A 25,919-nucleotide genomic window follows, 5' to 3' on the forward strand; every position below is an offset into this window, starting at 1 on the left:
GAATGGTTAAGTATTCTAGAAAACCTGAGAATACCACTAAATCGGCACTTGCCAAGGGTAGTGACTTGAGGGTTCACTTCAAAAACACCAGGGAGACAGCCCAGGCCATCAAGCACATGCCCCTCACCAGAGCCAAGCAGTACTTAAAAAATGTTATTGCTAAGAAGGAAATCGTTCCCTTCAGAAGGTACGTTTATATTTTACTTTTCCAAATTGTTCTTTTCTTAACTTAACGATAATATTAACCAAAAATTGGGGTTACAGGAGTTATTTAAAGATTGCCGGAGAAATAGAGGATCACGAAGCACCTGCAGGATCATACCTGGAACTTGATATTGACTTTAACAACTATATTTCTCATTAAGATGCACTGATGTAGGATATTTTAGTATTTTGATAACTTATAATGCATTGATTACTAGGATAAAAAATATACATTTTTTTCTGGGGTATAAAATTAATCTTGAGCCTTGTTTATTTATATCGACAGAATAACCTGGAAACCTGTCCCGTATGTGCAATATAACGTAAATTGGGTATACAAGGGGGGTGCCGAAAGCTCGTAACCCGTGCTCAACCGTTTTTATTTGCTACTTTTATGGTAAATCTGTCATAAGGGGGGGGGGGGTTAATGCAACCATCTCGTAATCAATGTTTAAATGGCACTTAAAATTCGAATTTCATCTGAAATTATGCATTAATAATCCTTGGTAGGTCTATTTTCCCTGAATAAATTAACCCCCCCCCCCTTAATAAAAAAAAAGAGTTCTGATAATATTTTTCCATTTTACCCCTTCTTGCTGGAAAAAACAAGGATGGAAAAAACATGAAAAAATTTGCAGCTGAGGGAAAAAATGAGTCTTGTGCAGAATATACACCGTTGTATGATCTAAATTCGAATTCTAAGTGAAATTTATACATTGATTACGAGATGGTTGCATTACCCCCCCTATAAAATGATTCGTTCAGCAAATCGGAGGCCGACCCACAAAGGGCTAGGGTAGTGGCCCGCAAGGGTTAAGTGCATTTTTTTTTAATGTATGTGTTGTCATACATCAAATTATGGGTATTTTAGGTCAAGAAACTCAAATTCAGAGCTAGAATAAGCATTTTACCTAACCTAACAATAACTTTATTTTTTATTTTTTCCATTTAGATGTAGTAGTAGTACCTATAGGACTAGGCTTATGTACAAAGTTTCAAAATTCTAGCTCATAAAATACTCCATTTTGCACACGGTTTACGACCTTGTATTTTTTTTGTCGTGTTTAAAGCAAAAATTTATAGTTTGTATTATTGTAATTATTTTTCTGTCCAGGTTCAACGGTGGTGTTGGTAGACACGCCCAGTGCAAGGCGTGGAAGACCACCCAGGGTAGATGGCCAGCTAAGTCTGCCAAGTATCTCCTTGACATGTTGAGAAATGCTGAGAGCAACGCTGAGTACAAGGGTCTGGATGTTGACCACTTGGTCATTGATCACATTCTGGTAATTACATTTTTATTAACGACAAACAGCTCTATTTTATAACCACAAAAAAAAATCTATTTAAGATTAGCTGAAGATGGTGATTCCATTATTTTTTCCTTTAATTTTACCTTGAAATTTCATTTTATCGGGTACTGGGAAGAATCTAAAGCTGCGTTTTTTTTTATATTTTCTTAGTAGCTTTTATCCTATTTATAGACCCTACAGCGGATATTTTCTAACCCTTACTCAACCTAATCTAACTTTGTTAAGAATTAAAATAAATATTTGAAAAATGTTTTCATTACTCTTCATTCTATTAATTTTGTACAACCCTTCCCACATTTTTTTATTTTTTTTACCCAAGGAAGGGGAAAAAATTGGAAAACGTTTTCACTACTCTGTTTTCACCCCCATTTAGTTGTGGATCTTATGCAGAATTATACGCTTGCATACTCATCATTTATGTAAAAATATAATACATTTCTTCTTTGCAGGTCAACCGTGCCCCTAAGATGCGCAGACGTACCTACAGAGCTCACGGTAGGATCAACCCTTACATGTCCTCTCCCTGCCACATTGAGTTGATCTTGGTTGAGAAGGAACAGGCCTTTGTCGGAGTCAATGACTTGCCCGAGAAGAAAAAGGTTTCATCAAAGAAGTTGCAGAAACAGAAGCTGGCCGCTAGCCGTGCTGAAGCTTCAATGTAAAATGCTAAAAAGAAATTCAATAAATTGGCTCTGAATTATTCTAATCATAAACACGTGCTTTGTAATGATTTATATTTGAACCATCAATAAATATGTTGCAAGGCGATAATAAAGTGTGTAGTTGTGGCATACATTTGTACTGTTTATTTCAGATGAAACCTATTTAGATAAAATGGAAAGTTCTGAAATGTGTTCCAAGGTTAAAAATGGACGATCTAAGGATTGTGCTATAAATGTCGAGGTTTGTATTATATGTTGCGCTTTATTATACTAGCGTCTTCGCCTCCAGCTTTTGGGGGTGGATGACTGGGTGTAATCAAATTTCAAAGTATCTATTTCATGGAATTATCCCTATTAAGTTAATCAGGGGTGTATATTCTACATGGGATCCTCTGCTAAGGGGGGGATAAGTGGTTGGAGGGATTAAAAATATAAACATTAAGAAAACTGAAAACATTTTTTCCATTTCCCCCCCTTAGTGAAAAAAAACTAAAAAGGGATAAAATGAATAAAATATAGAGTTGTTTAAATATTTTCCCCCCTACTCGGTGAGAAAAAACTAGGGGGGGGGGGGAATAAAAATTTTGTAGCAGGGGGAAAAAAAATGTGCAGAATATACACCCCTGAAGTTAATTTAATAGTTATTTCTCGTATCGTATTATAAACGGCTTTCCGCGGATATAGAATGTACAATTATAAGATTAAAAGGCACCGGCTAAAAAAACTGGTTTAATCTTATGATTGTACATTTCTACATTCGTAGAAAACTGGATATAATACGATGCTAGACATAGTTTTTTCGTATGGATGAGAATTGGTTTCTATCCACCGGATTCGAATGAATACGAGAAAACTATTTATAGAATATTTTGAGTAAATTAATTTCTGAAAGGGAAGTTGTAAGAAATGCATTTAAATTAGGTTAGTAACTTTCCTATTCTATGCATTAATGAAGCATACAAATGAAAGAATTTTAATATAGTTAAGTTTTCAAATTATCCTGACTTGATATTATACTCAAAGCCGAAAGAAAAATTTGTTTTTTTTCCCTACGAAATTATAATGGAAAATAGTGACTACTCATTTGATTAATGTTTGTAACTGGTTATTCTAACCATAAGAAATATGACCATTTTTTAGATGCATTTCTGAAATTGTTTGATCCCTAGTTAATTTTTCTTTTGAATTTATTGATTATTCATTGCTAAGTCAAAATTATCATAATCTAATACACAGGGAGCTATAGGGATAAGACAATGGCCGATAAATTGATATACATCCCCAATGAAATGATTAACACAAAATTACTCATTCTGTAAACTATTAATATTGGGTTAAATTTTTAAACAAAAACTTGATAAACCAACCAATCAAATGTTATTATCAAACTTTGAGGATACTATTTTGTGTAATAAACACTGAAACAGCACAATGTCCCCTCCCTTCCTGCCAATACATGAATTCAACTGTTTACATGCACTTCATGCAACTATCCTTTTTGGCCAGCGTTGTTGAGCTGGAGCCGTTATTTTCGTTAAAAAACGGCTCCGGGTTAGCTAAAAAAAAAGAGAGTTTTTATTAATTTTATTTTTGGTAACTCTGTTTTGTCGTGTGAAAATGCCTCTTTTTTAAGTTTTTCAAGTCCCTTTTTCTCAACAAGTGAAATTTAAATACCTTCTAGTCAAAAAAAGACTTTTTTCTTGATTTTAGGTCGGAGCTGTTACTTTCACAGACGGCTCCGCGAAGCCGGAGCCGTACCAAAATCAAACGGCTCCGCAACGCTGCTTTTGGCTCAAATGTATTGTATACTCACTAAAAGTTAACAAACAAATAGTCGCAAACATTTTCATTTTATACCTAATGCTGAACATTTTTTCCCCTGCTGCAAAATAAAATGGAAGAATATTTTCAAAACTCTTTATTTTATTCATGTTATCCCCCCTCCCACATATTCTTTCAGTTTTTTTCACAAAAAAAGGTGAGAAAAATGGAAAAAAAATTATTTCAGTTCTCTTAATTTTTACATCCCCCCCCCCCCCCCCCCAATAACATTTTTTATTTTTTTACCCCCTCCCTCCCCCCTCAGCCGGGTCTTTGAAAATATACACCCTGATTATTAAAATGTGAAGTTTTACTTCTATATTATCGTACATTATAGCAAAATGATATTTTTTTTTTAAAGTGTATGCGAGAAAGGAAAATTTAATTTTATTACTTGCCTTAATTTTAGAAAGCGGGAGAAATTCCTGAAAAACATTACTGCAAAGGGTTTGAAGAAAATATTGTCCTAGGTAGGTATTTTTATTCGTTTTTGATAATTTATATGTCTAGTTATATAATGCATTAAGCAACTTTCTTAATTTTTATTTTGAATTTTTGTTCAGATTTCACAACAATGTTTTGTATGTTCGTTTGTTTGACATTTTGATTTGACGGGCTTAACTTTTACGGATATAGCAAGCCACTCTAGTTTAAATAATAAGGGGAGGGGGAGTTTTGATACATTTGCGTAAACCTGTTGTATAGGCTTTATCTTTGGACTTGGAGGATAGGTTATTAGAGATAAAATCATTTAAGATTTTTTGGATAGGCCTCCAGGTTCCGGAGCTCCATGCCTCCAGGTGGTCTCTGGACAGGAAAAAATGGAAAAAAATGTTTTTTTTAAGAGTTAGAGGTCAACTTATGAAACATAATATGCATGTTTTTTCTTCAAATATGTGAATAACATTCAAAAGGTGCATATTTTGCTTAATGAGTTGACCTCTAACTCTTAAAAAAAAAATTATTTTTTATTTTTACTTGTTCAGAGGCCACCTGGAGGCCTATCCAAAAAATCTCAAATCTGGGGGAAGTTCATCATATAAGAATGATTTTATCTCTAATAACCTATCCTCTCTGTCCAAAGATAAAGCCTATACACCAGGTTTACGCAAATGTGTCAAAACTCCCCCCCCCCCTTACGACCCTTTTTTTCAGCTGTGAAAGAATGTTTTTTCGAAGATGAAATACGTTGTATACTAATAAAGAAATCAAAGAATGGAAGAAAAGTGAAATATCACAATAGATCTTGCTCAAATATTGCAGCAGGTACGGATATATTTTAATACTTATAGATAGGTAAAAACAGTTTTTTCTTCCTTTAAAATCGTTTAAGGGCACGTTAATAAAACTAGTAGTTATTTCGTGCTTATGGTCTTAACTTTTTTTTGTTTAACACTAATACGAAATAAATATTTGATTTAATTAAAAAGGTAGAGGTAGGTAATATGCCAACATAGCGTACTTAAGGACGTCCAAGGGAGGAGGGAGTAAATGGGTAGGTTTCAGGGGCGTCCAAGCTTTTTTTTTTGGGGGGGGTAAAAAATTTTAGGGGGGGGGGGTAATTCGTGTTTGGGGGGGGTAAAATGGCGCGCGAAGCGCGCCGAAATTTTTTTTTACCCCCCCCAAAATTTTTACCCCGGGGGTAAAATTTGATTGGGGGGGGTAATTACCCCCCCTAAAGTCTGTTGGGGGGGGTAAATACTCCCCCCAAATCTGTTGGGGGGGGTAATTACCCCCCCCAAACTAATTTACCCCGGGGGTAAAATTTTTGGGGGGGGTAATTTAATTATGTAAAAAAAGCACCTACCTAATCTATTAAGTTAATAAGTACTATCCTATAACATAAAGTAGTAAGTAAGGTTTATTTGACTATAGCTTCAGATTTCATTACTTTTAATACTGAGGTTTCCTTTTTAGGAAAGCTTCACATAGATCCCATGATGGTTCCACACTATTATAGGTCAATCCATTGAGTGGTTTTAGGCTATTTTTCTCCTCCCTTTTTACCCTTTAGAAAACACGAGTTCTTAGATGCTAAGGGCGCCACTACTATTCAAATATATAGTAGTATAGTAGATTTAGATAAAATATATTACACCTCAAGGCTCGAGTCACACTATGACTTATTTTAGGGGGAGGGGCGGGGATTACTCCCCCCCCCAAAAAAAAAAAATTTTTCAGTAAAATTTTTTTTAAGAACATTCAATTTGGGGGGGGTAAATACCCCCCCAAAAATTTTTTTTTAAAGAACATTTATTTTGGGGGGGGTAATTACCCCCCCCAAAATGGTTCGGGGGGGGTAAATACCCCCCCCAAAATCGTTGGGGGTGCCTACGGCACCCCCAAGGTAGGGGTAATTTTTTTTTGGGGGGGGTATTGTTCACAAAATTTTGGGGGTGCCTACGGCACCCCCAAAATCGTTTGGGGGTGCCAAATGGCCCATTACCCCCCCCCTTGGACACCTATGGTAGGTTTTCAATATTTATTGAAAAATGTTTTCATTTAGGTACAGGGTTGGCATTAAAAAAACCAAGCTTAAAACCCCCCAAAAAAACCAAGATGGGAATGGTTTTTTGTTAAAAAATATTTTAACAAAGGCCTATTTTTGAGTGAAAATCCCATTTGTTCACATATTAGGTTATTTAATAATTTTTCCTTTTCAGTGAACAAGAAAGTTTGTGAGAAATGTGATGAATGGTTTACCTGCCTTTCTGCTGACCTCTCAAATAAAAATACACAAAACTATACTAGTACTGGTAAAGCCTTTGAATATTTTTGGGGGTTTGTTAAATGAACATTATGAAATTACTTTCAATATTAACTTTTACATTATTTTACGTTTTTTACCTTATGGGAAGATTATATTTTAATAACTTAACTAGGTACTTATTTTAAATTATTGCTACTTTTTAAGTTGTAAAACCATGTTAATATATAAGGATCTTTTCTGTTAGTTATGCATCATATATGATATGCAGATATGAATCAAACCTTTTATTTACTAATACCTTACTAGCCGCTGCGTCCAAAGCTTCTAGGGGCTCTGTCTGTATGTATACGAAGGGGCAGAGAGGGGCTAAAAATTAAATTGATAAAAACCATTTTAAGGCTAAAAGCTTAAAATAACATGGCCTACAACCTAACCATCACAGGACCTATGTGAACTTGTGAAGCCCAAATGAAATAGAAAACCTAATCGGTTTAGCAGTTCATAAGATTTTATGTTTCAGACAAAACCCTTACTACTTTATGATTGGATATTATTGTTTTAGGATCAGAAAAAAATAACGTAGTCCGTCCAAATCATGTAAAACCAGAAAGCAGCCTGAAAAATGAAGGTATGTTTGAAATATAAGTTTTTATTTAAAAGTGATAGGTTTAATCTTTCGATTTTTTAAGTTTTTCTATTACGAAAAATTTAAAACTTTTCTGCTATTTAAAAAGGACAGTTCCTGTTAGTAACACACAAAAAAACATACCTGGGGAGGTGTTCTTTTAATAACGACATTTTTAATATTTTCACAGATATTTTTTCTGTCTATAAATAACGATCTGCAAAATAGCAATAATCTAATTCTATAACTTGAGACAATCTGCAATTTTAAAAATTTATTATTTAAACCATCTTTTCCTATTATTATGGTCGGTCCGTCCGTACGTCCGAAACACTTAGCTCATTTAGATATGCTAGAAATGTCCTATCAATTTTAAACTTTAGATGATGATGCCTATAACAGCTAGGTAGTACGAATTAGAAAGCGCAGCACAACAAATTAAAATAAAATGAAACGTAAGAATAATCAAGTAAACATCTAATGTAATATTTTCTTTGTTGATAACAATAAAAGCATACTTTTCATATAGACGAAGATGACGATTGGATTCCTGGAAAACCACTGGATCAACTTGATTCAGATTTGGAAGAAAATCAGAGAAAAATGGCCAAAAGAAGAGAAAAGAAAGTTTCAAATAAAAGTTTGCCTGATGAGTTCAAAGTTGAGGGTGGTTGGATTTGTAAGTAAGTAATATTTAATAGTTATTTCTCGCATCGTATTATAAACAGCTTTCCGCGGATATAGAATGTACAATTATAAGATTAAAACCAGTTTTTTTTAGCCCCGAGGTGCCGAAGGCACGGGCCAAAAAAACTGGTTTTAATCTTATGATTGTACATTTTTATATACGTAGAAAGCTGGATATAATACGATGTTAGACATAGTTTTTTCGTATGGATAAGAACCGGTTCCTATCCACCGGATTCGAATGAATACGAGAAATTACATTATTTGATTTTAATTACCTACCCAAGCAAATAATTTGACAAAGTTACACTTGTGGTTTATGTATTTTTTTTAAGTTTATGAATATGCAACTTAGATTTACAAAAACAAAGCATATCTTTAAAACGAAAGGAAAGTATGTATGTATATAATGTCAGTTTATACAAAATCTTACCAAAATCATTACATTTTTTTGGTTAACGATTAATTTAGTGTATTTAACCAGGGGTGTATATTCTGCACAAGATTTATTTTTTTTCCCCGGCTACAAATTTTTTTATTTTTTTGCCCCCCCATAGTTTTTTTCTCTCCAAGTAGGGGAGAAAATGAAAAAATATTTAAAGAACTCTATATTTTATTTATTTTATCCCTCATACCACACATTTTTTTAGTTTTTTTTCTCCAAGGAGGGGGGGAAATGGAAAAAATGTTTTCAGTTTTCTTAATTTTTACATTTTTTTTCCCTCCAACCACTTATTTTTTATTTCCCCCCCCCCCCCCCCCCTTAGCCGGGGATCCCATGCAGAATATACACCCCTGTATTTAACTTAAATACTTTAAGGAGTGTTTAACATTACTCAGGGGTGAAGAAACGAGTGAATAACTAGTTATATTTTTAGAATTGAAGGGTGTGGAGAGATATTATCTCAAAGACGAGCTTGGGTCAAACATGTTAGGTCTCATTCAGGTATGAACTAAAGGGGACTATCCACGAACAAGAGCAAGTGATTCTAAGCACCTTCCAGCATTGATCCATAGTATTTTTTTAGTGAATATACTAGGTTTATGTTTAATATTTGGTTTATCGACCAAAAAGTTAAATTTTTTAAAGGGATAGTTCTATGAAGTGTATTTAAAGAGTTAAGGTACTTAGAGTAGTGAACTTTTATATGTCTTAGTAGAATATAATAGGCATTGGATAGATATGATTATATGTTAAAGAATTTTTAACATTGACCAGACCAAACTTTTTTTAATTGACAATATCGAAAAAAGTTAAAGAGATTTGCCACATAAATTACATGAGAATGGTCTATTTTTTTCCAAATATGTATAGCCAAAACACCAATTTTAGATAATCTTTTTCCACATATTTCACAAGAGTTATAAAAAAATTGAACAGGGGTTCCCCTTGGGACAAGTTACTTAAAAAACATAAAAAATAACGTCCGGTTCACTATAGGACAGGTTTTCTATAGATTCTTTTTTTAAAAAAAAAAGAAAACCGTCCGGTTTACTTACAATATACACATTATCTCACGCGGAAATACCAACTAACCATACAACATATATATATATATATAAAGACCATTCTCATGTAATTTATGTTACAAATCACTAACTCTTTTAGATATTGTCAAATAAAAAAAGTTTGGTCAGGTCAATGTTAAAGTTCTTTATCACAATCATATCTATCAAATGCCTAATATATTCTACTAAGACATATAAAAAGATCACTACTCTAAGTACCATACTAAATATTTTATTGGTCATTCTTTGTTGTTATGTGTATTTTGTTGTATAAAAAGTTTAAAGTTCTATTAACTAGTAAATGCTATCTAAAGTTGTATTTATGACAAAAAAGTTTTTGCCATATATAACACACAACGAAGTTGAAAATAAAAATGAAAAACTCATTTTTTAAGGAAAATCCCTGGTAAAATCTCTTAATTTTAATCAATAACTTTATATTATGCACTACTACGTTATTTAAAATAGAAAAAACTTACAGTTCACTATTTTTTTTTAAATGCACTTCGTGAAACTATCCCTTTACATTTTTAATCAAAATAATATACTTTTGTGTCAAAGCATTTAAACAACAGTTTGAACTCATCAAAACATTTGATGATATTGCATCAAAAAATGGTTAACATAACAAAGTTTTTTTTCATATAAAACCATTGTGAAACATAACTTTTTGGTCGATAAATCAAATATTTAACATAAACCTAGTATATTTACTAAAAAAATACTATGGATCAATGCTGGAAGGTGCTTAGAATCACTTGCTCTTGTTCGTGGATAGTCCCCTTTAGATGCAGGATTTCTTTTTTTTTGAAATATTGTTAACCGCTGGACGGGAAGTTATATTTATAGGTCCAGGACACTTTGAGGGAGGGTACCTTAGCCCTCCCTAATATTAATTTAAAAATCGATATCAAAATAAGTATTTAATTTGCTGGTATTCTTGATAATTAATAGGTTAGGGAGCTGAAACAAAATGTATCGCAGGGGTGTATATTTTCCAACCAAATTGAATTTCTTTCCTATAGGTAGTAGAAATACGTAATATTTCTTGGGGGTTGGGGGGAAAATAGGTATACACCACTGATAAAAAAAATCTAAATGAATAGATTATAAACATATCAATCATACTGTCAAAGCAACACACAGAGACACATATCTTACTACTTTACAACACGAGATATTATTTTTTTCATTTAGGAAAAAGTAAATGTAAATTATGCGGTGCGGTAGTGACAAAACTTGCTCAACATATTAAGAGAAGACATCCGGACCAGGCAGATAAGCAAATTGAGTCATTAAATAATGTAAGTGAAGAAACTTTTCATGAAATGCATGGAACATAGGGGATAGGACAATGGAGGATTTGATGTACAGTACACCCCTATTTATGTATAACAAAATTACTTCTTTGTTAATTAAAATTATTAGTGAAACAGAGTTTGCACCAACCAATCGAGATTTAAGATTGCCGAAAGTTTGTGAGTGAATTCACCAACGAATGATCATGTTAAAGTTTTAGAATATCTTCAAATTGATAGTTGAAAATCAAAAACTACCCCCTAACTTAAAACAAGCAAAAGAACCCTTAGTTTAAATGTTCAGACTGGCCAGAGTGTACGTTTTGTACGTTTTGTACGTTACGCATCGAATCTGTGTACGTTCTGGACGTTATTTTGATATGTGTACGTAACGTATTTTGAAATTTGTATTTTTGTACGTTTTACGTTTTTTTTAAATAATAAGAATCAAATATTAGCAGAAAAGTAATTTGTATGTTTTGTACGAAATTTTTGCAAAAAACAATAGGTGTATTATATCAATAAATTCAATAATATCTTAAATTTTCATAGAACAAAAATATGTAGGTAAATTATGCATATATGTTATTAGAACTTACAGTTTAAATTTATGGATTTGAAATATATGTCCTATAGATTTAGTTTAAACTATTGAACAGAAAGAGATATGCAGTTGACTAAATTCAAGTTTAAATGCATTTCATGCAACTACCCCTTTAATAGATTTTACGATAATTTTTTTCAAATTCTTTATAAACTTGGGTAAATTTTCCGAGATATCATATGGTGCTCAGTTTAGGAGTAAAAAGTCTTATTTTTTGGTATCTTCAGTTTTTAAAGAATAAGAATCAAATATAAGTATAAAAGTATTTGTATATTTATTTGTATTTGTACAAAAAGTATTACAAAAAAAGTATATTATCTATAATACAAAGTAGAATGATGTCTGTCCGTCTGCTTGTCCGTCTGTATATCAGAAGCTTAATATCTCAGTAACCACTGAACCTATTGGGCTCTACTCTTCATGGAATATACCTAATAGTCCTTTGATGTTTTTTTGCTATTTTCTTTGGGGGAGGGACACTTAAAGCTTTTTACTTTCTACTAGGATTAGAGGCTTCGCCCCTAGCCTCTAGAGGCTTCGTCCCCTCTTTTATAGAATCGTTTGTTGGAAATTTGTCAAAAAAATATAACAAAAGATTGTGATTATTTTTTTCATTTAGGCTTCGCCCCAGGGTGTGGTGGGGGTTCCCCCACCCCGCTGATTTGAATATACCTAATAGTCCTGTGATGTTTTTTGCTATTTTCTTTGGGGGAGGGACACTTAAAGCTTTTTACTTTCTACTAGGATTAGAGGCTTCTCCCTTAGCCTCTAGAGGCTTCGTCCCCTCTTTTATAGAATCGTTTGTTGGAAATTTGTCAAAAACAAATATAAAAAAAGATTGTGATTATTTTTTTCATTTAGGCTTCGCCCCAGGGTGTGGTGGGGGTTCCCCCACCCCTCTGATTTGCATTAGTTTACAAAAATAAATTAAGGGGTGGTTGATTTTTTTTGGGGGGTGGGTTTCCCACACTCTAAGAAAATAGCCTAATACTACCACAGGACCAGTAGATATATTCCCTGAAGATTACAACCCTATCTGTTCAGCGGTTACCAAGATCTTAAGCTTTAGACAGACAGGCATTGATTTACTTTGTATTAAAGACTAGTATTTTCTGAGATCTTTAGCAATAGACAAAATAACCCTATATCCTATTATATGTTTATCCTATAAATCCTTTTTTTCTGTAACGAAGAATCTCGCTAACTGCTGAACCGACATGATCTTTGTGAGGTTGTAGGCTATTTTCTCTGTCCTTCCATATCCCTTCAAGAACCTGTATTCAAAATGATAGAAAAATAGTCTAAAACCATCTCGGTAACTGTGTGAAGTAGTTATGAAAAACTTAAACATCAGACGAAAAACTTACTACTTTATTTAATAGAATATACTTAGTACGTAATAACAGGATGTATGTCTCTCTGTCAGTTTATTTGTACCGAAGGTTCTCGCTAACCGCTAAACCGATATGGTTCTCCTTTACAGGGTAGCTTATCATAGGTCCTGGGAGAGGGTACAACCACCCTCCCAAGAGAAATTACTCTTAGAAAAAAATCACCACCCTTCCCCTATTTTTTCTTTCTTTTTAAAATTGAAATCAGAAATGGGGGTGGTCTACTCCCCCCTCCCTCACTAAAAAATTTATTAGCGAAGCTACTCTCTTTGTCAGTCTGTTATGCTATCGGAGAAAAGTGAATTTCTCGGCTCCTGTTTTTTGATTGAATAAGTTTACATTCTACATATTTTAATTGAGATTTGCCTTTTGGTTGGGGTGCTAGATCTATTCCTAGATTTTCTTTTTTTCATGGTTTTCTCGACTTCTATTTAAGATAGACGGCTGAAATTTTCAGGGAATAAATAAACTCACATTCTACATATTTTCAAAAAGTTTTTTTAAGGTTTGTCTTTTTGTTGCAGTGCTAGATCGATTCCTAGATGTATAGGTTTTTGTGATTTTCTCTACTCATATTCCTGATAGACGGTTGTAATTTTCAGGGATTGTATTAGTTTTCATTCTTAATACTTCCACTAAATTTCATTGAGATTTGCTTATTGGTTGGGGGGCTGAATTTATTCCTAGATTTTCACGTTATTATATATTTTTTAAAGGTTTTGTGATTTATTTAAATAAGTTAAATGCTTATTTTTTACGACACTACTCCATAGTTTATATAGTTCCCAGATTTCCATCCATAACTTTTGAGCTTCGCTACTTATGGATGTTGTCATGCTTGTTTCTTACTTTTTATTTTTAAATAAAATAAATGGATTTTTGAATTCAACTCCCCCCCCCTAATCAAGTTCCTCTAGAGGCCTCTAAGGGCGTAGTCGCTGGTCCTTATATGTGCAACCTGGGAATTTGTAGGAGGGTTGCATCCGCCCTGCTTCAGCAGGCAGCTCCGATGGACAAGGAACAGGCATGGTTGACATAGTCTGTGGACAGCATTTTAACTTTGAAATAGAAGAAGAACATCTCAGCTATGCTTTCACAAAACTAAAAAAGAATTTATGTTTTGTAAAAGGATAATATAAAAATTAAAATATAAAATTTTAAAAGAATAGATGATAAAATAAGTTTGTAAAGTATTACACTATGGAATAAACTTGGAGCTTAAAACATAAAATACATATACAATAATAAAGTTACCTCTGGGGGTATATTAAGTTGCCTGGGTTGGTAATTTTACTCAAACACACTGCGCTCGTAATGACTAAAAAGGAAAAGAGCATGCAGTTATAAAAAAAAAGAATTTTTTTTAAAAATTAAATATTTTTTCTTTTCTTTTTTATTAAAATTTAACTATCTCTGGGTATTTGAATTTGAATTTTTCTTTATTAAATATTTACCAGAGAAGGATAAGAAGGCTGCTATGCCAACATAAAATATCAGGTACAGCACAACAAACATCTAAATTGAATAATATGTTTAGGCTAAGATTTTAATGATATAAAATTAATGATAAAAAAATACATTTTTGTTTGATTATTACCTAATAGGTACACAGTTAACAATTATTTGACCAGCTTTTCAGGTACACAGCTTGTAGTCTAAATATTGATTTCTTTAAGGACACAGTAACAAATTATTAAAAAGTTTATAAATGTTCTTTTAGGTAGGTACTATAGGTAGTTACCTTGATTCTTATGCAACCAAGCACTTCTTGCAATAAGATAGATTAATTTAATGCAGCTACACAATCTTTCATATGGCAGTCACATTCTAAATTAATAACAAAATTTGATAATTGATCAATTGAATTAAAAATTAAGGAATTTTTGTATTACATTTTTTTATAAGAAAGCTTACTTTTCATTTTCCTCCTTGGTCTTGAGCCAGCTATGGAACATGAGGTGGCTACATGGAGTTAAAAATTGAATTATCTTTCTGAAATGGTTTGATAAGTTTTAAAATTTTGCTTAATATTTTTTGTAATTTAAACAGAAAGAAAGAAAATATATAAAATAATTTTACTATAACATCTTCATGGTACAGGCAGGATTACAGGTACAGATGAATAGTTGACCAGGAGGGGTACTCGTTTTCTTTCCTTAACATTGAATTTTTAGGTTTGTGGCTTAGCCAGCACACTCCCGGGCAGAAAAATGAAAACGGCACTCCTCCATCGAAAGCTCCAAGACTAGTATGGGCAATGTCTAGATGTGACAGTTTACGGCCATCATCCAAATTCGACCATAATACAATTTTAATTTTATTTATAACAAGTTTATTTTAAAACATTTATCGGCTCATAAAATAACTATGGCATAAAATGATAAAAACTATAATAGAATCTTTAAGTATTTGGTAAAAGCTTATGAAAATAAAACAAACGATTAATATTCACTTTAATTCGAGGCAATATACTATAAAATTTGATAAAAAGCATCACTATATTGATAAAAAGCATTTAAACATATTTCAAGTAATTAACTGTTTAATGTTTCACTGTATAGTTGCAACTAAAATATTTGTTTACATACTGCATAATTGAACGCGGCATTCGCGCGTCTACGATCAACGACGACATTCACGTATAATTATTTTACGGGAATTTAATTATTTTCCGGGATTATTATGGAAAAAATAATAATTTTATGGTTTTATTTCGCTATTTTTATCACCAATAGCGTTCGGCTATTTAATTTGTTGTTATTAGAACGAGAACGACTTTTTTTTTTTCACTTTTTTAGAAAGCATACTTAGGTCCGGCGGATTTTTTTTCCATTTGTATTTATCACTTTATTTTTAAAATTGATATTTGTATTGTTTTTAGCGGATTTGTATGCAACTTGGTATTTTCCAAATTATTTGAATAATAAAAAACGTCGCCCTATTGTTTATTTTTCTTTTCACAAAAATTTCTTTTATGTCAATAAGGAATTATGAAAGACAAAAAACGCGATTTTTGAAAGCCTTATTGTTGTTCAAACTTTTCACAGGGACTTTAATTATACTTGATAAAATATTTTTCAATTTGCTTTGGTAATATTTTTCACAAGATTATTTTTTTACATTTTAACGAACTTTGTAGAGTTTTTTTTTTTCGTATTATAAAACTTTGGGAAAGATAGATATTTTTCAGATAGTTTGGATAAGAAAGATATTTTTCAGATAGGTTTTAGTAATGAACACAAATATATAATGTTTATTTATGCAAATAATGTTTTTACTAATAAAACCTGTGTGTGTGTGCGGGTGATTTGTGACATTTGTCACTGGCTTCCGCACGTGTCCACCACTTCTATGTACTCGATGTTGATGGGTAGGGTCGGCTGGTTGTAGATGAACATCGCATCGGCTCTGGCTGCAGCTTTCTCCAGGATCTCTGTCAGCATTAACTCGTCCTCCGGGAGGATAACAGCTATATGCTTCACGGCTCTCCTGGTTGTTCTTGTGACAGCTTCTGATGAATTTCTGTATGAAACTTCAACTGCTCTGACATGACCATCCTTGGAAGGAAACACTTCAGTGATGATACCAAGCTTGAATGCTCTGTTATTTGCAAACCTTTCTCCTTCAACCTTGGTGAAAATAATGACGTCTCCTATGATTGGCTGTCTGACAGTTGTCCCATGATTCCGGCCTCTTGGTATGTAGTCGGTCAGCCGCTGATTATACCATACCTTCCACCAACCATTGTAGACTGCTTCCAACTGCTTCAACATCCGGGTCGGCTTGGAGATGGTGCAGGGTGTCATCAGAATGCGGTTGCTAGCTCGACCGTGCATCAGCCGCGCAGGTGTGATCAGATCAATGCTGTCTAATGACTCCGCCCGTCCGGCTAGACACAGTGGCATGTTGTTTAGCTCGCTGCAAACATAAGCAAATGCAGATTCATAGTTTAGGATATCCAGTTTTAATCCATCGAAGGTGATATGAAACAGGCGCTTGATCTCTCCAATACTCCGCTCAACACATCCTTGATAATGATGTGCCCCAGTGGGGGCAACATCATGTTCAACACCAACCTGATATTTGCTGTCAAGAGTTCGTGTGATATCGCCAACACTAATCTCCATTTCCTTGCAGCCGCGCTTCAGCTGGCTGCCAGCATCAATATAGACCTTGTTTGGGACACAGTGTAGATAGCAGAATCTCATAAAAGCTGTCAGGAACGCATCTGTGTTGTACATTGTCATGACGTGTGCAGCAACTGCAGCTGTAGCTGGATCCTTAATTACTAAGCACCAAACTTTGACCTTTGCACGGTGATTGTGTTCGCAATGGGCGTCAAAGGGGCCACAAATGTCAATTTGGCAGTTGTAAAATGGCGGCGCCACAGTCGTCCGGCTTTCATGTATTTTGCCCATTTCTACCTGAACCTTTTTTGCAACTCTTCTCCTACAGGTCATGCACTTCTCACGCACCTCCTTCGCCAAGTCTCTCCCCTTCAAAATGTAGGCCATGGTTCTGCTGTACAACAAGGTCTGGTTGACATTCCGGTGGTGTACCTTTTCTTGATGTACATATGTCATGATTGCATATGATATTGGCGAATAACGGTCCAGAATCGGTTTACAGAAGGATACAGGGCTCAGATCAGCAAAGATTTTACCTGGATCATGGATGTCATCACTGTCAACTAATCTGCCTGTATAGTGCAGGATCTTGTCAATTTCTTGTGCTCCCTCAAGGTCCTTGGGCTTACAAAACTGTTTTGCTTCGGCTGTACCCAGACGGAAATAATAATTTTCAGCCGCTGAAATTTCATCTGTTGTCAGACCATCTGTGATCACAGTTACACCAGGTAGATAGTTTGAGATCAACTTGTTATTATTTCTGGCGGCCAACCAGACAACAAATCTACAAAGTATTGCCAGGTATCTGACTGATTTGCGCCAGCCATACTTTACCGGATCAAGAATGTACTTAGAGAACTTGTACCTGGTTGCAATGGTGTCTTCCAAAGCAAGTGCTGTCATAGCTGTCTTGATCTCAGCTTTTGCTGCAGCTGCTTCCTCTCCAGATAACTTGATCTCTTCCACACTTCTTGCCGGCCAGTCTGATTTAGGGAGCCGCATCCATGGCATCCCATTTTGCCAGCTGGAGTTCTCATCAATGTCTGAGGTAGTTGTGCCAGGTCGGGTTCCAGTATCTGCTAAATTGTTGGCGGACTCCACATGTCTCCACTGAGCTTTGTCCGAGAACCTTAACACTTCCACCACATTGTTTCTTACACCAATGCTCATTGGTCTGGTGTCACTGTTCAACCAGAACAGGACAATGGTGCTGTCAGAGAAGAAATACACATTCTCAATCTTGTTTTTAAAATTGTTGATGACTGAACGGCTCAGCGTGGCGCCAAGCACGGCTGCTCGCAGCTCTGCCCTTGGTATGGTCAGTCCAGTCACTATTTTGGATTTTGCTGCAACTAACCTGACCTGAATGGATCCATCAGAGGCGGTATAGCGTGCATGTGCACAGGCAACAGCAAGATCCTTGCTAGCATCAGTGGACACAAGAAGATCAACCTTGCCTGAATTAGCAGCTGCTCTTGGAAATTTGACTTCTGGCAGCTGTTGCATTGTGTTCAGATGGCTTACCCAGGTATCTAAGTAGCTTGCAGGCAATCCATCATCCCAATCAGTTCCAAGTCCAGTAATCACACTATAGTCACGCTTGAATTGAGCTGTGATTGGTGTTGCAAGTCCAATCGGGTCATAATTGGTAGCCATCTTGCTTAAGAGTGTTCTTTTGGTGAAATTCCTCTCCAGTGCAGCTCGTACATCACCTTCCACTGGTTCTGGCCGCTTGCCCCGGCGGGTCTTGCCAAAGTACAACGGTTTTGGTTCCAAGGTTAAGGCATCTTCCTCAGGTAACCATCTGTAGCCTAGCATACCTACTGACTTGCCATCTGCTGAAACAGACTCATCTGGCTTCTCACCTGACAGGACATATGACTTGACTTGCATTTTTGCCAGGCTTAGTGCAAAATTAAGACCTCCAACCTGTACAGCCCTTTCTTCAACAGAATCAGATGACTCAGAGGAATCATCAACATAGGTGTGCTCCTTCAGGACATCAGTGCCAGCCTTGTGTTCAGGAAACTTTGCTTCACAATATTCGGCTACCTGCTGTATTGCTTCTGTTGTCTGATTACCACTGCTCACTACACCATAGATCAACGTCTTCATGACTCTTTCTTCAACCTCCAGGTCAGGATTGCAGTCAGGATACCATAGGTAGCGGTGCCATTTGTAACATTTAGGCGTCAATGCTACATTGTTGTATGCCATCTTGATATCTGTGGCAAAGGCATGTGGTCCTGCACGGAAATTTATAAGCAGGTGGAGCAGCTTTTCAAGACGATTGCTGCCTTTAGCAAGTGTATCGTTCAGCGACTTGCCTGTGCGTGTGCCGCTGCTGGCATCAAAGACGCATCTGGTAGGTGTGCTCAACGACCCTTCCTTGGTTACTGTCCTCCATGGCAGGTAGTAGTAGGTTTCACTTGACTCAACCTCCTTCTTGATATCATCAGGTAGCTCGTCTATCCGGCAGCTGTACCCATTGTCAGCTAGTTTATTGTGACTCTTTAATACCTCCTGTTTTTGCTCTGGCTGTTGACGTAGCTTTCTCATCTGGCTCTGTAGGATTGCCATGGCAATGTGACGGTTCTGGCCTAAATTTTCTTCAGGGTCAATGACAAAGGGTAGGTCTGCTTCAACACGCTGTTGCTCTGGTAGGAATCTCACTGACTGCTGTATTATTTGGTCCTCCCGCTCTTCCTTCAGACTCTGGTGCTCAAGAGTAGCGCCTTTTTTACATATAGGGCAGCCACGGCACTTAACACATCTGTAAGGGGCTTCAGATCCAACATTTTCCAGGTCAAAGTATCTGCGCTCAACTACCTTAGCTTGATAAGCGTCTCCCTTCATATCATCAAAGGGACAGTCATCCTGTCTGTCATCTTCCACTGGGCCTTTCTCAATCATCCATCCATCCAGCATCCTTGTATCCGTAAAAGCCTGATACATTTTAACTTCATTACACAGGTAAGCAAAGGCACCCAGCTGTTGGATAGCAGCACCAGCATGTTGCCATGCTTCATGGGGACCTCCAAGTACACCTCTATGACCATGTTTACTTGCAAACATACTCTTGTAGAGACTTAAACCACTTGGCAGTGTAAACACAAGCTTTGGGAACAACCATGTATACTTGGATCCTAGCAGAATATCTACCTGGCCGCCGCCAACACTTCTAGGGACAGTAGGCAGCTCAGCCTTACCATGGTAGCTGTTTTGAATCTCTCTGTAAGGTTCATCAAGGTCCCATACAGGAAAGGAGGTGGTGACATCATTCATCATCATACCTGTGATGGCAGCTCTTCTGTATTTACCTTCATGTGGCTCTGCAAGCTTGAGATATACCATGACGTCACCATGGTCAAGTCTGATGGTCTGGCCACCAGCAACATTCAGGTAAGTTGGTCCAGGCCTTACCTCTACACCATCCAAATGTTTTGCACCTCTTGTGCTGATACAGGCACTTGAGCAGCCTGAGTCATAGAACAGGAGCAGGGGTGCTCCACTGTCCGCTTCCAACTCTTGCAACATAAAAATTGAGGGGGATTCAACATCAGGGTGAACATCAGGCGGCAGCTGTGCGTCACTATCAGCTTTGAACAGACTCTCTGCATGACTTGCCATGTTGAACAGCAGGTCCCCGTCAGGTAGTGGTTCTCCTATGGCCTTCCTGAAGTTGTCAAGCCGCTTCTTGTTTTCATCAATGTGCAGCGGGCAGCATAGGATGTGTCGCTGTGCTCGGTGGCGGCTGCGTGCACACTTACCAATGTTACAGAAATGATCTGTTCTGCAGTCATTTGCATGTTGGGACCACCACCCATCCATGTCTGCACTGTCAAACCCTGCATCCATGCGCAGGCACCTCATACAGCTCTTGGACATGGTTGCAGCCTTCATCCTTTCCTTGACCCTGGACTTGATATATTTGGGGCACATATACAGATGAGTATGGCTAGCTGAGCAGAGAGTACATTCTCTTGTTGCAGGTTTTGTACCTGGGCCCTTCTGCTCTAATGGCTTGGTGAGGGGCCTTGAGTCTGTACGTGCAGGTGTATTTTTTTCATAACCTTTGTTCTTGTCAGCTGCTAATATCACCTCTTTCTCCTTCTCTTTGTCCGGGCGTCGTCGTTGGCGGTCAGGTGGTGCTGCGGCGGTACGTTTACTCTTGTTGCCGTTGGTGGCATTGTACTCACTGACTTCGAAGGCCTTCAGGTTGATCTCCTCCTCCAAGAAGTCCAGCAGGATACCAAAACATTTGCCACTGTTCTGTATACCAACCTTGTTTGCATTGCAGATGTATCTTTTCAGCAATTCATCTGATTTGGCCTTCACACACATGTCTCTAACTTTTCTGTGCAGATTCAATCTGTAGAGCTCCTCCTCTGCACCCCAGCTAGGATCCATCTCTGCAGCAAACTTCTTCATCTTCAGAAGCACAGCTTGTACTTTGTACAGCCAGTCCAGTTGCTGTGATGGTTCCTTCCATGGCTGGCGTCCAACATCATCCAGCTCATCTAGGAACTTGTTGTAGATGTCAGGTACAGAACCAAATCGGGTCAACAGCTTCTTCCAACAGCTGTCAATAGATGTTTCTTGGCAGCATATAGTCTGAGGTGTACCCTGGAGACATTGATCAATCAATATTTTCAGCCGCTCAGCCTCTGTCAATCCAGGAATACTGCCGATATAAGCTTTGAATTCACGCTGAAATGAGAACATGTCTAAACCAGTGGTTCCATCAAACAGGGGCTTTGTGACACTTTTGGCGCGGTGTTCACTAGTTGAGCAGAGGGCCTTGAAACCAAAGATGATCTGCTGATCCTCTACCTGTGCCTTGGCAGCCTCAAGTTCAGCTTCCAGACTTGTTTGTGCATTGTGCAGCTGTGTAGCTTCATCATCCTTATCCAAGTCAGTTGCATCCTTGATGGCAATCTCCAATTTCTTGATGACATCACAACTGCGGGTTGTTGACTCCTTTAGCCGGTTCATCAGATCTGGCAGCTGGCTGTCAGAGGTCAGGTTGCTGTCTGTGATTGCATACAACTCTGACTCCAAATCAGTAGCTCTTGGGATTAGTGTTGTGACTGCATTTTCAACCCGTCTGTTCTTTGCATTTATCTGGGCATTGTTCAGGCGGGGGGCAGCTGCAGCAGCTGTGTTCTGTGGCTGGTTTTGTGCACCGTTACCTTGCTCATTACGGCGGGTTGCTAGGTGTGCTGTTAATCCAGTTATCATAGTACGAACGCGGTTGTGTGTATCCCTGGCAGCATCATTGCGGGCTTGGACAGTACCATCATTGCCTTCATACACATCAAAGACGGCTCGGGCTGAACGTAGGGTGGCAGCAGCATCATCAAGCTGTTTTAAAATAGCCTCTAGCCTCTCCACAGAGTGTGTACCTGGAGACCCAACAGCTGGCTCGAAGTCTTCAACCATTAGTTTCATCTCCACAACACTTATCTTAGCATCCTGCAGCCGCTGCGCCATCTCTGCAACGTTGTTTGTTTCAGCAGGGTAGAAAACAGATACAGTGTGGGTTTGTGCTGTAGTTGAGTTAGGGTTGTAATCTAAGTCCAACTCTTCTAATAATCGGTGGCAGCTGCGAGTAATTGGTGTTGCACCTGCCTCGTCAATAACTGCGTCCCTGTACGGCGAAAACGGCGTGCTTGGTCCGGTCTCACTGCTTGTTATTGGTTGCTGGGCTGGTAGAATTGGTTCTATACCAGCTAGAGACGGTGACGGCTGCGGCGGTTCCCCGGAAAAGCTTACACGTCTGCCGGGAGATGTTGTGCTGTGTTCGAAGCTACCCCTTATACCTGTGAAGCCAGACCTGGGCCCTGAAGGTGGCTGTACGTCCGTTGACCACCTTTGTGTAGGGGGGGTACGAGGGATACGACTGCCGCCAGTAATTCCAGGCGGGCTGTGCACAACTCTGTTGGTTCGAGGTATTGTATAAGGCGGCGCTGGACGGCGGCGAGGTGGAAGTGTGACAGGCGGACCTAAAGCCTCTACTTCTTTCTGCGTAATTTTCATTGGCTGAATAATCGGGCCTACTCAATACTGGGCCAGTAAACAAGCACCAGTGGCGGGATATTAATTGCGTTGGTCTTACGACAGCCTTCTTAAGTTTATTGGCATGACATTAGCACTGCCGAATAACAAGTGGCACCACCTCTGTTGGGTGGGGCTAACGAATCCGCGGGCGGCGCTTTTATGGCCTGAGTCTGTCTTGCCTCCCGCCGAGGCTAGTCTGTCCTTCTCTGTCAATAATAATACGAGCAATATAATAATATATTTTAATGCAGTGAAAGTTTATGTTTGAGTTGGAAACAGCCGCGAAGCTGAATCCTGCGGCAGGGATCCTCACGGATTTTCTGCGGCTAGGGCTTACCAAACCCTTTCTGGCAGCGTTTGGCCTGCTGCTTCTCGTCCAGTTGTTTATCTAGGGACGTAGGATCCAATTTTTGACGTTGTTGAATTCAGGACGTCAGTCTTCAGTTTTGTAGATCCGCAGTCCTCAGTTTTGTGAATGTGCAACCTGGGAATTTGTAGGAGGGTTGCATCCGCCCTGCTTCAGCAGGCAGCTCCGATGGACAAGGAACAGGCATGGTTGACATAGTCTGTGGACAGCATTTTAACTTTGAAATAGAAGAAGAACATCTCAGCTATGCTTTCACAAAACTAAAAAAGAATTTATGTTTTGTAAAAGGATAATATAAAAATTAAAATATAAAATTTTAAAAGAATAGATGATAAAATAAGTTTGTAAAGTATTACACTATGGAATAAACTTGGAGCTTAAAACATAAAATACATATACAATAATAAAGTTACCTCTGGGGGTATATTAAGTTGCCTGGGTTGGTAATTTTACTCAAACACACTGCGCTCGTAATGACTAAAAAGGAAAAGAGCATGCAGTTATAAAAAAAAAGAATTTTTTTTAAAAATTAAATATTTTTTCTTTTCTTTTTTATTAAAATTTAACTATCTCTGGGTATTTGAATTTGAATTTTTCTTTATTAAATATTTACCAGAGAAGGATAAGAAGGCTGCTATGCCAACATAAAATATCAGGTACAGCACAACAAACATCTAAATTGAATAATATGTTTAGGCTAAGATTTTAATGATATAAAATTAATGATAAAAAAATACATTTTTGTTTGATTATTACCTAATAGGTACACAGTTAACAATTATTTGACCAGCTTTTCAGGTACACAGCTTGTAGTCTAAATATTGATTTCTTTAAGGACACAGTAACAAATTATTAAAAAGTTTATAAATGTTCTTTTAGGTAGGTACTATAGGTAGTTACCTTGATTCTTATGCAACCAAGCACTTCTTGCAATAAGATAGATTAATTTAATGCAGCTACACAATCTTTCATATGGCAGTCACATTCTAAATTAATAACAAAATTTGATAATTGATCAATTGAATTAAAAATTAAGGAATTTTTGTATTACATTTTTTTATAAGAAAGCTTACTTTTCATTTTCCTCCTTGGTCTTGAGCCAGCTATGGAACATGAGGTGGCTACATGGAGTTAAAAATTGAATTATCTTTCTGAAATGGTTTGATAAGTTTTAAAATTTTGCTTAATATTTTTTGTAATTTAAACAGAAAGAAAGAAAATATATAAAATAATTTTACTATAACATCTTCATGGTACAGGCAGGATTACAGGTACAGATGAATAGTTGACCAGGAGGGGTACTCGTTTTCTTTCCTTAACATTGAATTTTTAGGTTTGTGGCTTAGCCAGCACATTATAATAGGATATACTTTGTACATAATAACAGGATGTCTGTTTGTTTGAACCAAAGAATCTCGCTAATCACGGAACTGATATGGTTCTCCTTAACAGGATAGCCTCTCATAGGTTTTTGGAAGTTTTATAACTATTTTTGGGAAGAGTATCACCATCCACCCTCCTAAGAGAAATTGACTTTAGAAAAAAAACTACCTCCTCCCCCCAAAAATGAATTTTAATTGCTCACTGATTTTAAGTTAATTTTTTTCCAGATGTCTATTAATAACTTTTGAGCTTCGCTACTTATGTATGTTGTCATCCATGTTTTTTTTATTGAATTCAACTCTCCCCTCCTCAAGTGCCCCTAGAGGCCTTTAGGAGCGTAGACGCTAGTTCTTTTAAATAGAGTAATAGGATATCTTGTGTCTGTCAGTTCGCTATGGTTCTCCTTTACAGGTAGCTGCTAGTAGACTTAAATGTATTGATAATAGGTAACTAGGAAATTATTTAACTTATTTTTATGAGGAATGTACGTTTTTGTACGTTTTTTACTTTTTTTTATGTACGTAACGTATTTTTTTTGTGTACGTTATGTACGTTTTTTATTTTCAAAATTGGCTGGCCAGTCTGAATGTTTCTTTTTCTTACACTTGTAAGTTTCAGGGGAATTGTCGATTATCTTCGTGTTTATATATATAGATTGAAAATACACTTCATTGCAATAAAATCTCCACTTTAAATGTCAAAACTCATTAAATATATTTTATAAACTATCCCTTATATGGGTTCATTTCAGGGAGAGACAAGAAAACGAGAACGAAAACCCTACACAAGAACGAAACCATACAACTGGGAAAAAGAGACGGATGCAAATTATGAGGATGATATAAATGAGCTGGGACATTTTGTGTGTAGATATGAAGAGTGTAGAAAGACCTTTGAGACAAAGAAAATTTACCTTAAACATATTTTCCTTACTCACGAGGTACTCATAGAAATTTTATTTTTGTAGCGCATCTACTCTATATAAAGAATATGTTCGGTAATATGTCCAATTCTTTAAGAGTTTTTTTTTTATCGCATCGTATTATATACAGGTTTACGCGGATATAAAATTGTACAAAGATTAAAACTAGTTTTTTTTTAGCCTCAAGATGCCGAAGGCATGAGCTAAAATAATTTTTTAATTTTATATTCGTAGAAAAC

At 36.6% G+C, this 25,919-nt stretch overlaps 2 protein-coding genes and 2 long non-coding RNA genes across 6 annotated transcripts in view; 2 read left to right on the top strand and 2 right to left on the bottom strand.

The window, feature by feature from the left end:
• The first annotated feature begins 2 nt into the window (after positions 1–2).
• Positions 3–2,289, top strand: LOC145323613 (large ribosomal subunit protein uL22-like). Its single transcript, XM_080166006.1, has 3 exons — positions 3–187; positions 1,319–1,487; positions 1,964–2,289. The coding sequence occupies exons 1-3, from the start codon at positions 3–5 to the stop codon at positions 2,174–2,176; spliced, it is 567 nt and encodes a 188-aa protein (XP_080022132.1). The 3' UTR covers positions 2,177–2,289.
• Positions 2,290–2,332: 43 nt separating this feature from the next.
• Positions 2,333–25,919, top strand: part of LOC145323611 (uncharacterized) — a 32,998-nt gene continuing 9,411 nt past the window's right edge. For all 3 annotated transcript variants that reach the window (XM_080166002.1, XM_080166003.1, XM_080166004.1), the window contains exons 1-9: positions 2,333–2,417; positions 4,407–4,467; positions 5,153–5,263; positions 6,661–6,753; positions 7,270–7,335; positions 7,862–8,015; positions 8,898–8,965; positions 10,726–10,832; positions 25,510–25,698. In XM_080166002.1, coding sequence (XP_080022128.1) covers positions 2,349–2,417; positions 4,407–4,467; positions 5,153–5,263; positions 6,661–6,753; positions 7,270–7,335; positions 7,862–8,015; positions 8,898–8,965; positions 10,726–10,832; positions 25,510–25,698 — 918 coding nt within the window. In that variant the 5' untranslated portion in view covers positions 2,333–2,348. The remainder of the gene's footprint in view (positions 2,418–4,406; positions 4,468–5,152; positions 5,264–6,660; positions 6,754–7,269; positions 7,336–7,861; positions 8,016–8,897; positions 8,966–10,725; positions 10,833–25,509; positions 25,699–25,919) is intronic.
• LOC145323616 (uncharacterized) lies at positions 14,286–14,799 on the bottom strand. Its single transcript, XR_013881025.1, has 4 exons — positions 14,736–14,799; positions 14,563–14,648; positions 14,419–14,476; positions 14,286–14,336 (listed from the first exon to the last, which is right to left on the bottom strand). It is a non-coding gene; the product is annotated as an uncharacterized LOC145323616 (long non-coding RNA).
• LOC145323615 (uncharacterized) lies at positions 23,999–24,512 on the bottom strand. Its single transcript, XR_013881024.1, has 4 exons — positions 24,449–24,512; positions 24,276–24,361; positions 24,132–24,189; positions 23,999–24,049 (listed from the first exon to the last, which is right to left on the bottom strand). It is a non-coding gene; the product is annotated as an uncharacterized LOC145323615 (long non-coding RNA).

This window comes from Acartia tonsa, chromosome 7 (genome assembly GCF_053477335.1).
Source record: "Acartia tonsa isolate MP-2025a chromosome 7, ASM5347733v1, whole genome shotgun sequence".
Taxonomy (NCBI): Eukaryota; Metazoa; Arthropoda; class Copepoda; order Calanoida; family Acartiidae; genus Acartia; species Acartia tonsa.